The sequence below is a fragment of the Hemitrygon akajei genome, chromosome 18 (genome assembly GCF_048418815.1).
Source record: "Hemitrygon akajei chromosome 18, sHemAka1.3, whole genome shotgun sequence".
Classification (NCBI taxonomy): Eukaryota; Metazoa; Chordata; class Chondrichthyes; order Myliobatiformes; family Dasyatidae; genus Hemitrygon; species Hemitrygon akajei.
In genome coordinates, this window is record NC_133141.1 from 3304871 (window position 1) to 3320421 (window position 15551).

The 15551-nt window shown below is 44.3% G+C and overlaps 1 protein-coding gene across 2 annotated transcripts in view; it reads left to right on the forward strand.

The window, feature by feature from the left end:
* Positions 1–15551, forward strand: part of fam171a2a (family with sequence similarity 171 member A2a) — a 265179-nt gene that overhangs the window by 82181 nt on the left and 167447 nt on the right. For both annotated transcript variants that reach the window (XM_073070661.1, XM_073070662.1), the window contains exon 2: positions 1370–1597. In XM_073070661.1, coding sequence (XP_072926762.1) covers positions 1370–1597 — 228 coding nt within the window. The remainder of the gene's footprint in view (positions 1–1369; positions 1598–15551) is intronic.

Below are 15551 nucleotides of genomic sequence, written 5' to 3' on the forward strand. Positions count from 1 at the left end.
CCCACAAGGCAACAGTGCCAACCAACAGGGCACCATGCCGCCCATTTTATTTTATTATTCATCCCGCCCAAACCCATGTGATCACCCGGGGAAAAAAACCGAGTTGCCAATTGAGGAGAAAACATCTGGAAAATTCCTCTCCGACCCATCCAGGCTATCGAAAACTGGTCCAGGAGATCACATGGCTGATCTAAACCTAGTTGGTATATCTCGCTCCAGTACGCCCTCTCGTCACCACCTGAGATTCTGCCAACAATGGTTGTATCGTCAGCAAATTTATAGATGGTATTTGAGTTATGCCTAGCCACACAGTCATGTGTATAGAGAGGGTAGAGCAGTGGGCTAAGTACACACCCCTGAGGTGCACCAGTGTTGATCGTCAGCGAGGAGGAGATGTTATCACCAATCCACACAGATTGTGGTCTTCTGGTTAGGAAGTCGAGGGTCCAATTGCAGAGAGAAGTACAGAGGCCCAGGTTCTACAACTTTCCAATCAGGATGGTGGGAATGATGGTGTTAAGTGCTGAGCTATAGTCAATGAACAGCATCCTGACGTAGGTGTTTGTGTTGTCCAGGTGGTCTAAAGCTGTGTGGAGAGCCATTGAGATTGCGTCTGCCATTGACCTATTGTGACAGTGGGCAAATTGCAATGGGTCCAGGTCCTTGCTGAGGCAGGAGTTCAGTCTAGTCATAACCAACCTCTCAAAGCATTTCATCACTGTTGATGTGAGTGCTACCAGGGGATAGTCATTACGAATGATTATTCTTAGGCACTGGTTTAATTGTTGCCTTTTTGAAGCAAGTGAGAACTTCTGCCCATAGCAGTGAGAGGTTGAAAATGTCCTTGAATACTCCCGCTAGTTGGTCAGCACAGGTTTTCAGAGCCTTACCAGGTACTCCATTTGGACCTTCCGCCTTGCGAGGGTTCACTCTCTTTAAAGACAGCCTAACATCGGCCTCTGAGACCGAGATCACAGGGTCATCAGGTGCAGTAGGGATCTTCACAGCTGTAATTGTGTTCTCCCTTTCAAAGCAGGCATAGAAGGCGTTGAGTTCATCTGGTAGTGAAGCATCACTGCCATTCATATGATTGGGTTTCGCTTTGTAGGAAGTCATGTCTTGCAGTGTTTCTTGTATTTACTGCAAATGCCCATAAGAAAATGTATCTCAGAATTGTGTATGGTAACATATACGTAGTTTGATAATAAATTTACTTTGAACTGCTTTGTAAATTGACACAAAAATATTCAAAGTTGTGGTAGAAGTTAGGTGAACTCTCTTATTCAACATGGGACTTTGGCTTGGAATGTGTCTGTCATACGGTAAGTGTTGAATACACTTAATGGGCCTCTTCTCACTCTCTTTTCAGATGTGTCTATAAAAGTGCAAGTTTTTGATAATGGTGACCTCTCTCCTCTGGCGGAGGCTGCAGTGGGCGTCTACGTGAACCAGTCCTGGTTGGCTGCAGGAACCACGGATAAGGATGGAGTAGCACTAATCACTTTTAAGTACCACCTGGGAACACGGTTGGTTGTCAGTGCTGCAAAATATGGCTTTGTGACAAACTCTGCTCCCTGGCATGTCAACAAAACACCATGTAAGTGCAAAGTTGTCAGCATAATCTCAGTGCACTTTTTTGTAGGTGATATATTGTTTTTAAGTGCTGTTATTTTCTGGTATAGAAAATTGTACAGGCCAAGTCTTCTGAGGATGCACTTGAAAATTTTCCTCTGCTGACAGTGTTTTAAAGTCTCTCCCAGAGGGCATGTGTGGGTTAAGATTGCCCTTAAACTGTCTCTCCCTCAGAAAGAATACATGAGATTTACACATCTTGTCAATGGGAGTTTTTGTCAGGTAAGTTAACCTAAGGTACAATAATGTTCAAGTCTGCATTATTTTGCCGGAGGAAGGGTTCAGGTTGTATGCAGTTGTCGAGGAGACAGTAGTTCATGCTTCTGCCTCACATCTGTGAGGACCTGGGCACAATTCTGACCTTGGGACTCTTCGTAACAAATTTGTATGTTCTCTCTGTATCTACATGTGTTCTTTTTTGATCCCCCAGCTTTTCCTGCATCACAAAGATCTGCTACTAAGTGAATTAGTTGTAAAAATTGCCTCTTAGTGTAGATATGTAACAAAAAGAGGTAAAAGGGTGTTTATGGGTGTCTGAGAAACGGAATAAGTTGCAGAGGTGTAGGAAAATGGGAAGGTTCTCATAGAAACTGGCCCCATCCTGTATAATAAAAAAAAATCTAGAGATGTTCAGGTTGTGTTCCCTTCACTGACCAATTTCCTACTCTCCATGTGGTCTTCTACAGGATAGCTGTAGAAGATGATGTGAGAATGATGTGACTATTAGAGGACAGGCTGGAATCTAAGACTCCACTCTGTTTGAAGGCAAGTGTTGTGGATATGGTTGGCAGACCAGCAAAGGTCTATGGTGGTCATATGGTGGCCACCCACCCTCTTTTTGAGCAAGTTATTGCCATCTTCTCTGTGAGCAGGAGGCATGAAGTCTGGTGACCCAAATGTATGCAAATTGGTGAGACTAGAGGGTTTGGGGTCCTGTCATTAGTGAGTCCAAACTTTGAGGCCTATTGTTCGGGGTCCCGTTCTCAGTGAGTCTGGAATTACAGGGCAGAAGTTTGGATTTTCATTGGTTTTCTTTGGCTAGTCCTGGGTGGATACTGAAGATCTAAGCCCAAAGCTCAATTAGCAGTCCAGAAATCTATGATCAGGAATCCTTTATATAAACACAGGGTGGTTTATTACATTAATTGTTAGTAATTGAATTGACTTTATTACTTATATCCTTCAAATACATGAGGAGTAAAAATCTTTATGTTCCGTCTCTGTCTAAATGTGCAATGTGAAATCATAGTAATTTGTAATAGTATGTACAACAGGACAGTCAATATAACATAGAAATACATTTGTGTCAGCATGAATTAATCAATCTGATGGCCTGGTGGAAGAAGCTGTCCCGGAGCCTATTGGCCCTGGCTTTGATGCTGCAGTACCGTTTCCCGGATGGTAGCAGCTGAAACACTTTGTGGTTGTGGTTGGGGTGACTCGGGTCCCCAATGATCCTTCAGGCCCTTTTTACACACCTGTCTTTGTAAATGTCCTGAATCATTGGACGTTCACATCTACCAATGCACTGGGCTGTCTGCACCACTCTCTGCAGAATCCTGCATTTGGTACATTTTCCATACCAGGCAGTGATGCAGCCAGTCAAGATGCTTTTAATTGTGCCCCTATAGAAAGTTCTTAGAATTTGGGGGGCCCATCCCAAACTTCTTCAACCGCCTGAGTTGAAAGAGGCGCTGTTTTGCCTTTTTCACCACACAGCTGGTGTGTACAGACCACGTGAGGTCCTCGGTGATGTGGATGCCGAGGAACTTGAAGGTGTTCACCCTCTCAACCCCAGATCCATTGATGTCATAGGTTAGCCTGCCTCCATTCCTCCTGTAGTCCACAACCAGCCCCTTTGTTTTTTTGCGACATTGTGGGAGAGGATGTTTTCTTGACACGATTGTCAGGGTGATAACTTCGGCTCTGTAGACTGCCTCGTTATTATTTGAGATTAGGCCAGTCAATGTAGTATAGTCAGCAAATTTAATTAGCAGATTGGAGCTGTGGGTGTCGGCACAGTTATGGGTATACAGAGAGTAAAGGAGGGGACAGTACGTAGCCCTGAGGGGCACCTGTGTTGAGGGTCAGAGGTGAGTGAGTCCACTCTTACCACCTGCCGGCAATCTGACAGGAAGTCCAGGATCCAACTACACAAGGCAGGGTGAAAGCCGAGGTCTCTGAGCTTCTTGTCGAGCCTGGAGGGAATTATGGTGTTGAATGCTGAACTGTGGTCCAAGAACAGCATTCTCACATAAGGATTCTTCTCCAGATGTGCAAGGACGGTGTGTAGAGCTGTGGCTATTGCGTCATCTGTCGATCAGTCGTGTCGGTAGGTGAATTTTAGGAGGTTCAGTTTGGGTGGTAGCAAGCTGCAGATGTAATCCTTGACTAGCCTCTCAAAGCATTTGTTTATTATTGAGGTGAGTGCGACAGGACGCCAGTTGTTCAGGCATGTTACCTTGGTCTTTATTGGTGTAGGGACAATGGTGGATAATTTGAAGCAGGAGTGTACTCTGCACTGGGAGAGGAAGAGATTAAAAATGTCTGTAAACACATCTGCCAGTTGTGCTGCACACATCCTGAGTACTCGCCCTGGGATGCTGTCCAGTCCCACAGCCTTGCAACTGTCCACTTGTTGGAAACACCTACGTCCTTCAGCCTCAGAGGTGACCAAGCTGCCGGTCGCATCATCTGCAGGTCTCCTCAGGGGCTCAGTATTGGTGACATCGAGTCGAATGCAAAAAAGATTTAGCTGCTCTGGGAGAGAGGCATCCATGTTGGAAATCCCACTACATTTAGCTTTGAAGTCTGTGATGGTGTGCAGACCTTGCCCTAAACTGCGTGTGCTATTGGTGGAGAGCTGTGTCTGAATCTTGTTTCTGTATTGTTGTTTGACTGCCTTGATGACTTTGCGCAGATCATAGATGCTTTTCTTGAGATCTTGCTGTTTACTGGCAATGTGAGCTCTGTCTTGTGCAGTAAGTGCTGCTGGCACGGAACTGTTGATCCAGGGTTTCCGGTTTGGATAGACCCTGACCGATTTCTGGGGGACAACATTCCTCGATGCACTTCTGGATGAAACTCATGACCCATTCCGTGAACTCGGAGATATCCTCATCATGGAAGACATTCCAGTCGACGTCATCAAAGCAGTCCTGCAGCATTGAGGCCGATTGGTCGGACCAGCAGTGGACGGTTTCAACTATGGCCGCTTCTTGTTTCAGCTTCTGCCTGTACTTTGGCAACAGCAAAATGGAGGAGTGATCTGATTTTCCAAATGGGGGGCGGAGGAGCGTTTTGCCTCACGAAGATCTTATCAGGAGCAAGGGATGAATGGACACTTGGACCATTGTCTACGTATTGCTTGAGTAAGCATTGCTCTTTGAAAACACTCCTTAAACCAGGGGTTCCCAACCTTTTTTATGCCATGGATCCCTACCATTAACCGGGTGGTCCATGGACCCCAGGTTGGGAACGTCAAGTAAGTAACTGAGATTTTACTTCACTGACAGGCCACGTACAGTCACGTTCCTGCACTGACCTTACAATATTGTAAGTGGTGAACATCTCCCCTCCTGTGCTATTCAGATCCTTGTACAGTTTTGTGCAGACCACAGAGAGGGTTTTGTTCAACTCAGAAATTTATCACTCTGCTCCAGGAGAGAATTGCTGCAGGCTGATTCTAAGCAGATTGCATACTAACTTCACTCCCCATCACTGAACTGCTTCAACAATCTATGGACTCATTTTAAGTGACTCTTCATCTCATGTTCTCTATATTTATTATTTATTTATTGCTACTTTATTTTTGTACTTGCACAGTTTTGTTGTCTTTTGCACACTGGTAGTTTGTCCGTCCTGTTGGGTGCAATCTTTCATTGGTTCTGTTGTGTTTCTTGTATTTCCTGCAATTGCCTGTGAGAAAATGAATCTATGGTGGTATATATGTACTTTGATAATAAATTTATTTTGAACTTTAAAGGTCCAAAGTCAATCCATAATTGTAACAGGTCCCAGACCAGCATCAATCTTAACTCTTTATACAGGAAAACTGTTTGGAAAGCCGCTGTGCTGGCTTTCACATAAAGCTGGTCACTTTGCCATAATTCATTTGTATCATTGTATTCAACTTCTTTCATCCACAGTGATTTGAGAGCTACTTCTTGGCAATATCTAACTTCCCTGTAAGGCATAAATAATACCTCCTGTGAAGTAATCGTGGGCTCAGTGAAGTGTATTGTGTTTTGTGTGACATAGGTTGCATTTTCATCTTTGTGCTGCAGGCTTGCCTGTTGGGAGCCCACATCAGTGTGCAGCCCATAATTTTCTACTTGCCAGTGGTCATACTGTGAAGCAGCAACGTTCAACTAGATAGAGGTGAAGAGACTGCTTTAGGATAGATTTATGGATCAGACTTCAACTAGAGTATCAAAGGCAAGGGGCGTCAGCGAGTTAGATCGAGCAGAATTTAAAAGGAGAGCATTTTTTCTTCAGTGGTTTGATCGAGGCACGACTGCACAGGTGCGTGGACGTCAGTGAGTTAGACCGGCGGGAAGAATTTAAAAAGAAGACACCTTTTATAGAGCGGGTGTCAAGTAGAGGGAGTCAGAGTAGGAGGGCATTGGCTGAGGCAAGGTCAGTTACTTGTGAGGAATAGGAAGTATGTCTGTGAGGCTGGTGTTCTGTACTGGGTGTCAGATGTGGGAAATCCAGGAGATTCCCAGCCTCCCGGACGGTCACATCTGCACCAGGTGCATCGAGCTGCATCTCCTTAGGGACCGGGTTAGGGAACTGGAGATGCAGTTCAATGACCTCTGTCTGGCCAGAGAGAGCGAGGAGGTGATAGAGAGGAGCTATAGGCAGGTAGTCACACCAGGGCCTTGGGAGAAAGTTAAATTTGTAACAGTCAGGAGAGGGAAGGGCAAGAGTTAGATACCAGAGAGTACTCCTTAACAATAAGTACTCCTGCTCCAGTACTGTTGGGGGGGGGGGGGGGGGACCTACCTGGGGGTAGCAACAGTGGTTGCGCCTCTGGCACAGAGTCTGGCCCTGTGGCTCAGAAGGGTAGGGAAAGGAAGAGGATGGCAGCAGTGATAGGGGACTCTATAGTCAGGGGGTCAGACAGGCGATTCTGTGGATGCAGGAAAGAAGCATGGATTGTAGTTTGCCTCCCAGGTGCTTGGGTCCGGGACGTTTCTGATCGCGTACACGATATCCTGAAGTGGGAAGGAGAACAGCCAGAGGTTGTGGTACATATTGCTACCAATGACATAGGTAGGAAAAGGGAAGAGGTCCTGAAAACAGACTACAGGGAGTTAGGAAGGAAGTTGAGAAGCAGGACCTCAAAGGTAGTAATCTCGGGATCACTGTCACGTGGCACAGGCACAGGAATGGTTACTTGGAGTGCCAGGCTTTAGATGTTTCAGAAAGGACAGGGAGGGAGGCAAAAGAGGTGGGGGCGTGGCACTGTTGATCAGAGACAGCGTCACGGCTGCAGAAAAGGAGGAGGTCATGGAGGGGTTGTCTACGGAGTCTCTGTGGGTGGAAGTTAGAAACAGGACAGGGTCAATAACTCTACTGGATGTTCTTAATAGACCACCCAATAGTAACAGGGACATCGAGGAGCAGATAGGGAGACAGATTCTGGAAAGGAGTAATAATAACAGGGTTGTTGTGGTGGGAGATTTTAACTTCCTAAATATTGATCAGCATCTCCCAAGAGTGAGGGGTTTAGATGAGGTGGCATTTTTTTTAGGTGTGTTCAGGAAAGTTTCCTGACACAATATGTAGATAAACCAACAAGAGGAGAGAGAGGCTGTACCTGATCTGGTATTGGGAAATGAACCTGGTTAGGTGTCAGGTCTCTCAGTGCAGGAGCATTTTGGAGATAGTGATCACAATTCTATCTCCTTTACCTTAACATTGGAGAGGGATAGGAACAGACAAGCTAGGAAAATGTTTAATTGGAGTAAGGGGAAATATGAAACTATCAGGCAGGAAATTGGAAGCAGATGTTCTCAGGGAAATATATGGCAGAAATGTGGCAAATGTTCAGGGGCTATTTGTGTGGCATTCTGCATAGGTACATTTCAGTGAGACGGGGAAAGGATAGTAAGGTACAGGAACCATGGCGTACATAGGCTGTTGAAAATCTAGTTAAGAAGAGCTTATGGAAAGGTTCAAAAAACTAGGTAATGATGGAGATCTAGAAGATTATAAGGCTAGCAGGAAGGAGCTTAAGATTGAAATTAGGAGAGCCAGAAGGGGCCATGAGAAGAACCTTGGCGAGCAGGATTAAGGAAACCACCAAGGCATTCTACAGATATTTGAAGAACAAGAGGATAAGACGTGAGAGTATAGGACCAATCAAGTATGACAGTGGAAAAGTGTGTAAGGAACCAGAGGAGATGGCAGAGGTACTAAATGAATACATTGTTTCAGTATTCACTACGGAAGAGGATCTTGGCGATTGTAGGGATGACTTGCAGTGGAATGAAAAGCTTGAGCATATAGACATAAAGAAAGAGGATGTGCTGGAGCTTTTGGAAAGCATCAAGTTGGATAAGTCACCAGCACCAGACATGGTGTACCCCAGGCTACTGTGGGAGGCAAAGGAGGAGATTGCTGAGACTCTGGCAATGATCTTTACATCATCAATGGGGATGGGAGAGTTTCCAGAGGATTGGAGGGTTGCAGATGTTGTTCCCTTATTCAAGAAAGGGAGTAGAGATAGCCCAGGAAATTATAGACCAGTGAGTCTTACCTCAGTGGTTGGTAAGTTGACGGAGAAGATCCTGAGAGGCAGGATTTATGATCATTTGGAGAGGCATAATATGATTAGGAATAGTCAGCATGGTTTTGTCAAAGGCAGCTCGTGCCTTACGGGCCTGATTGAATTTTTTGAGGATGTGACTAAACACATTGATGAAGGAAGAGCAGGAGTTGTAGTGTATATGGATTTCAGCAAGGCATTTGATAAGGTACCCCATGCAAGGCTTATTGAGAAAGTAAAGAGGCATGGGATCCAAGGGGACATTGCTTTGTGGATCCAGAACTGGCTTGCCCACAGAAGGCAATGAGTGGTTGTAGACGGGTCATATTCTGCATGGAGGTCGGTGACCAGTGGTGTGCCTCAGGGATCTGTTCTGGGACCCCTACTCTTTGTGATTTTTATAAATGACCTTGATGAGGAAGTGGAGGGATGGGTTAGTAAGTTTGCTGATGACACTAAGGTTGGGGTTGTTGTGGATAGTGTGGAGGGCTGTCAGAGGCTACAGCTGGACATTCATAGGATGCAAAATTGGGCTGAGAAGTGGCAGATGGAGTTCAACCCAGATAAGTGTGAAGTGGTTAATTTTGGTAGGTCAAACATGATGGCAGAATATAGTATTAATAGTAAGACTCTTGGCAGTGTGGAGGATCAGAGGGATCTTGGGGTCCGAATCCATAGGACACTCAAAGCTGCTGCACAGGTTGACTGTGTGGTTAAGAAGGCATACGGTGTATTGGCCTTCCTGAACCGTGGGATTGAGTTTAAGAGCCGAGAGGTAATGTTACAGGTTTATAGAACCCTGGTCAGACTCGACTTGGAGTACTGTGCTCAGTTCTGGTCGCCTCACTACAGGAAGGATGTGGAAACCATAGAAAGGGTGCAGACGAAATTTACAAGGATGTTGCCTGGATTGGGGAGCATGCTTTATGAGAATAGGTTGAGTGAACTTGGCCTTTTCCCCTTGGAGCGATGGAGGACGAGAGGTGACCTGATAGAGGTGTATAAGATGATGAGAGGCATTGATCGTATGGATAGTCAGAGGCTTTTCCCCAGGGCTGAATTGGTTAGCAGGAGAGGGCACTGTTTTAAGGTGCTTGAATGTCCGTATGGAGGAGATGTCGGGTAAGTTTTTTACACAGAGGTTAGTGAGTGCGTGGAATGGGCTGGCAGCGATGGTGGTGGAGGTGGATACGATAGAGTCTTTTAAGAGACTCCTGGATAGGTACATGGAGCTTAGAAAAACGGAGGGCTATGGGTAACCCTAGGTAATTTCTAAAGTAAGTATGTGTTCGGCAAAGCATTGTGGGCCAAAGGGCCTATATTGTGCTGTAGGTTTTCTATGTTTGTAAATTCAGAGAATAGTATCTTAATGTTTAAGAGCTATATTTTGATGAGAAGTTAAATACATTTGGCTTAAATTCACTTGAGCGTGGGATTCAGAAGGTAATAGGCTTTGAAAAATTGCACATGGCTGAACCTTTGGTGGGGCTCATCAAGAACAGATACACCAACGTTTGTATTCTAAACATGGAGCAAGAATAGCAGCTCATCTGTACTGATGGTTGCAAAGCCATTAACTGTATGGCTACTTGAACAGTATAATTGATCGTGAACAGAATCTTGTGTTCATTGTTGCCCACAGCTTGCACTCATTCATAGAACTAAATCCCAAGTAGATAGGTGTTTACCAGTGAGCTATTGTGCATTTAGGCAACATTGCAGAAGAGAAGATTTGTTGCCTTTTACATGCATCCACACACAAAAACATCTACTACTCTGAAAAGTGTTTTACCAATTTAAGGGCTACCTGTCACTGGCAGGCTTTGCATCTGTAAAACCACATGCACTGTATGTTTGATGTCAGATTAGTTTGTGTTAAAATGACTGAAGTTCTGCCATCTCATAAGTTGGAGACTGGAATGCATGTACAAACACCTGCTTTTATGAACCCATAAATTACGAATTAAGAGCAAGTGGGCCATGGCCCATTTCTGCCATTAATAAGATTGTGCTAGTTTGATCATAACTTCAGCTCCCCAATCCCATCTAATCACTGCAACTTTTTATTCCAGTGCTTTTCAAATATTTACCTCAAAGTAAAAAAAAATAAAGGTTCCACCCACTGTCCTTTTGAGGAAGATAATTCCAAAGACCCTCAACATTCTGAGAGAATATACAAGACCATAAGATATAGGAGCAGAATTAGGCCATTTGGCCCATCGAGTCTGCTCTGCCATTTCATCATGGCTGATCCAAATTTCCTCTCAGTCCCAATCTCCTGCCTTCTCCCTGTATCCCTTCATGGCCTGACCAATTTAGAATTTATCAGCTTCTGTTTGAAATATACATAAAGACTTGGCCTCCACAGTTGCGTGTGGCAAAGACTTCCACAGATTCACCACTCCCTGACTAAAGAAGTTCCTCCTCATCTCTGTTCTAAAAGGACACCCCTCTATTCTGATGCTGTGTCCTCTGGTCTTATATCCGTTCTTTGGCTTTTATGTTGGCTTTGACTTCTCTTGTTAGCCATGGTTGTGTCATCTTTCCTTTAGAATACGACTTCCTCTTTGGGATGTATATATCCTGTGTCTTTCAAATTGCTTCTAGCAATTCTTGCCCATTGCTGATCTGCCATCGTTCCTGGCAATTGATTTTTCAAATCAATTCTAGCTAACTCCTCTCTCATGCCTCTTGTAATTCCCTTTACTCCACTGTAATACTGATACATCTGACTTTAGCTTCCCCTTCTCAACGTTCAGGATGAATTTGGTCATATTATCAGCAGTTGCCCTTGGGGTTCTTTTACCTTAAGTTCTCCAATCAATTTTGGTTCATTTCACAGCACCCCAATCTAAAATAGCTGATCCCCCTAGTAGGTTCAACCACGAGCTGCTCTAAAAAGCCATCTCATAGACATTCTAGAATTTCTCCCTCTTGAAATCCTGCACCAGCCTGATTTTCCCAGTCTACCTTCATAATGAAATTCCCCATGACTATTGTAACATTGCCCTTTTGGCGTGCATTTTCTATCTCCCGTTGTAATGTGTAGGCCACATCCTTACTTCTGTTTGGGAGTCTGTACACAACTCCCATCAAGAGCAGTTCCTTAGCTCTATCCACAATGAATCAACAACTTCTGACCCTATGTCACCTTTTCCTAATGATTAAAAGTTCATTTTTTACCAACAGAGCCATGCCACCCCCTCTGCCTTCCTGCCTAATCCTTTAAATACAATGTGTATCCTTGGCCGTTACGCTCCCAGCTGTAATCTTTTTTCAGCCACGATTCAGTGATGCCTACAACATCATACATGCCAATCTGTAACTGTGCTACAAGTTTATCGACCTTGTTCCGTATACTGTGCGCATTCAAATATAATGCCTTTAGTCCTGTATTCACCCTTTTTGATTTTGTCTGCCTTTTACGTTGCAACTCTTCCTGTTGACTGCAATTTTGCCCTGTCATCAGCCTCTACTTACTTGGAGTGTCACTACACATTGCCTCTGTTTGTAAACCAATTTCCTGATCTTCAACACACACAAAATGCTGCAGGGACTCAGCAGGCCAGGCAGCGTCTGTGGAAAAGTGTGCAGTCCATGTTTCGGGCTGAAGCCCTTCAGTAGTTCCTCAGCCACACATTCACCTGCCAAATCATCCTATTTTTACCCTCACTGGCACGTGGCACATGCAGCAATCCAGAGATTACTACCCTGAAGGTCCTGTTTCTCAGCTTTCTACCAAGCTCCCTAAAATCTCTCTTCAAGACATCCTCATCTTGTCTCCCCATGTTATTGGTGCCGATATGCACTAAGACTTCAGGCTGCTCGCCGTTGTCCCAGAATATGCCATGGACCCGATCCGAGACATCCTGATCCTGACACCAGGGAGGCAACGTATCATCTGGGTTTCTCTATCACGCCCACAAAACCTCTCCTCTGTTCCTCTGTCCAAGGAATCTCCTATCAACACCTCAATCTTCTACACCTCTCTACTCTTCTGAGCCATAGCACCAAACTCAGTGCCAGAGACCCGGTCACTTGCCCCTCAGTAGTATCTGAGGTTGTGTACTCATTATTGAGGGGAACAGCCACAGGTGTACACTGCTCTGGCTGTGCATTTCCCCTCCTTCTCCTGACAGTCACCTGGTTACCTGTCTCCTGCAATCTAGGGATGGCAACCTCCCTGTAATTCCTGTCTGTCACCTCCTCATTCTCCTGTATGAGTCCAAGGTCATCGAGCTGCAGCTCAGTGCACCTGGTGCAGATGTGTTTATCTGGGAGAGTGGAGATCTCCCAGATTTCCCATATCGCACATGCAGTACAAAACACTGCCCCTGGAGCTGTTCTCACTATACTGTGCACTAATAGGTAAGGAATGAACAAATGAGAGAGAGTGTAATTTACAAACCAATCTACCTCACCCAAGCCTGATGAGCCAAGGGCAGTCTAAAGATTGGCACACTTCAAAAGAATGGCCGCTCTGCTTGTACCTTTGTTACTTGTATTCCCCCTTTCTAATGAATGCCTCTTGCTGATTGGTCGCTCCTCAGTTTTGCTACCCTCTGACTAAAGAAATTCCTCCTCATCTCTGTTCTAAATGGACGTTCCTCTGTTCTGAGAGGCTGTGCTTTCTGGTCCTTGATTCTCCCACTATAGGAAACATCCACTCTATCTAGGCCTTTCAATATTCAACTGGTTTTAATAAGATCCCCCCCCCCCATCCATTCTGCTGAACTTCCCAGTCCTCTAATTTCCCACTAAATCTCTTTTGTTTTTATCCTGTCTTTGACTTGTCCACAATTGCCTCATCCTTCCTTTAGAATACTTCATCTTTGGGATGTATCTATCCTATACCTTCCAAATTGCCTCTCAAAACTCTAGCCATTGCCCTACTGTAATACTGATACATCTGATTTCTCCTTCTCAAACTACATGGTGAATTCTATCATATTATGATCACTGGTTCCTTGGGGTTCCTTTGCATTAAGCTCCCTAATCAAATCCAGTTCATTACACAACACCCAATCCAAAATTGCCTTTCCCCTAATGGGTTCAACCATAGAGTTAGCTACTCTAAAAAGTCATTTTGTAGGCATTCTAAAAATTCCCCCTCTCAGTATCCAGCACCAACCTGATTTTCCCAAACAACCTGCATATTGAACTCCCCCATGACTATTGTAACATTGCCCTATCGGCATGCATTTTCTATCTCCCATTGTAACTTGTAGCCCACATCCTGGCTACTGTTCGGAGGTCTGTATATAACTCCCATCAGATTCATTGTACCCTTCCACCTTTTCTCAGTTTTACACAGTTTAAATTCAACACTTATTTTCATGTGACAAAAGCAGGATGCTAATCACAACTTGGTCTGTTAGTTTGTGCAATTCCTCATGAAATCACTGGGAACAGTCTGACACAATTTCAGTACCAAAGAATTGGGGGATGATGTCATTTCCCTTGCGTTATTTTGTGTTTGGAGCATAGTAGGACAGCTTGGGTCACATTATGCCTGTCTAGGCCATTTCCATGACATGATCTTTCTAGGGCAGCAATGATCTTTATATCTGGGACCCTCCCATATCTGTAAATCTGCCCCATCCTCTCCACAAAATCTCCCTAATTTCTTGGAGATACCCCTCCCCCATCTATCTTTTACTCTTGTCTTTGTCCAACTCCCAAACTTTGAGGTTCCAATCCCAAGTCTAAGTTATTTTTGATTGGCTGTGCTATTTCTTGCATCAATCCCATGATGATGCTGCTCTCCATTACATTGCTTCCCTAGTCATCGTCCCACACACAGACGTGTGCATGTACTGCACTGCTCCCACTACATGAACATGCATGCAAATAACCACAGTGACCAAACACAACTTTTGACTCGTGCACATGCACACAAGCCCAAGTTGGTCCTTGTCAGGAAGGGTGGACTCATTGACACACTTTTAATTGTGAAACTAAACAATGCCTCATTTATTGCAAGGTTTCAGTTACCTCTTTCTTTGTCTCTATTTGGAGTAAGGGCAAAGAATGTTCTTTAAACAAGGTAAACATTTATCTCTGCCTGTCACTGTTACACCTTTTATGTGTGGATTACTTCACATACTTTTCTATTTCTAAAAATCTGAAATGGGTTATATGAATTAATTTATAGGAATTTTGTAGATGAACTTGTATTTGTATTAAATTGTGTTTTAAGATTGAAGGTGATACAAGGCAAAGTGACAAATGTTATATTTGAAGGCCTTGGTACATGCACATTACTGAGAGCAGTGCAGAACCCTGCCATCTGCAGCAAGGGTGATAAACAGGACAGTGACGCCAGTGAATATCAAGGTCGTTTGCCAATTAACATTATTGACAAATCTGCCCAATAGAATATAATGATAAACTGCAGATGCTGCAATCTGGAGCAACATGCACTCTGCTGGAGGAACTCAGTGGGTTGTACAGCATCTGTGTGAGGAAAAGACACGGTGACAATTCCTCCTCTCACCCTAAATCCATGCCCCAGGCAACAAATGCTGTTCAACCCATTATTTTCTACATCTACCTGATAATCAAATTACTGCCAGCTAAGTAGAAAATTGACAAGGGATGAATAATTGACACAAAAATCCTTACTTGGTGGTGCAGTGGCATTAGGAAACTCCTCCTCTCTGCTCTGAACCTTGTACTATTTATTTTGTGATCCAGTGTGGAGTAGGCCCTTCAGCTCCAAAATCCCTATTAACCTTAATCTAATCATGGGACAGTGACCGCATAACCTATCTACATCTTTAGACTGTGGGAGGAAACGGAAGCACCCAGGGAAAACCTATTCATTCCACGGGGAGGACGTAGTCCTGGAGTTTACTCTAATGATCCAATAAGACGCGCATCTGGTGACTGACAAGCTCACCCTTCTGTGCTTACAGAACCTTTGTGGCTGAGAAGACTTAAATTCAGCAACAGAAATTGTAGTTTTCTCTTTGATCCTTGAACTAAGCTTTGCACAGTCCCTCCCCTGAACAGTCTGATCAAACAGAACATTCCCACCTCCCTGTCTAGTTTCTGTCAATTAATGTTACAAAGTCATAATTTTGAATTATATTCTAGATGGTTAAACATAGTTCCTTATCATCATAGGTCGCTTCATTAGCAT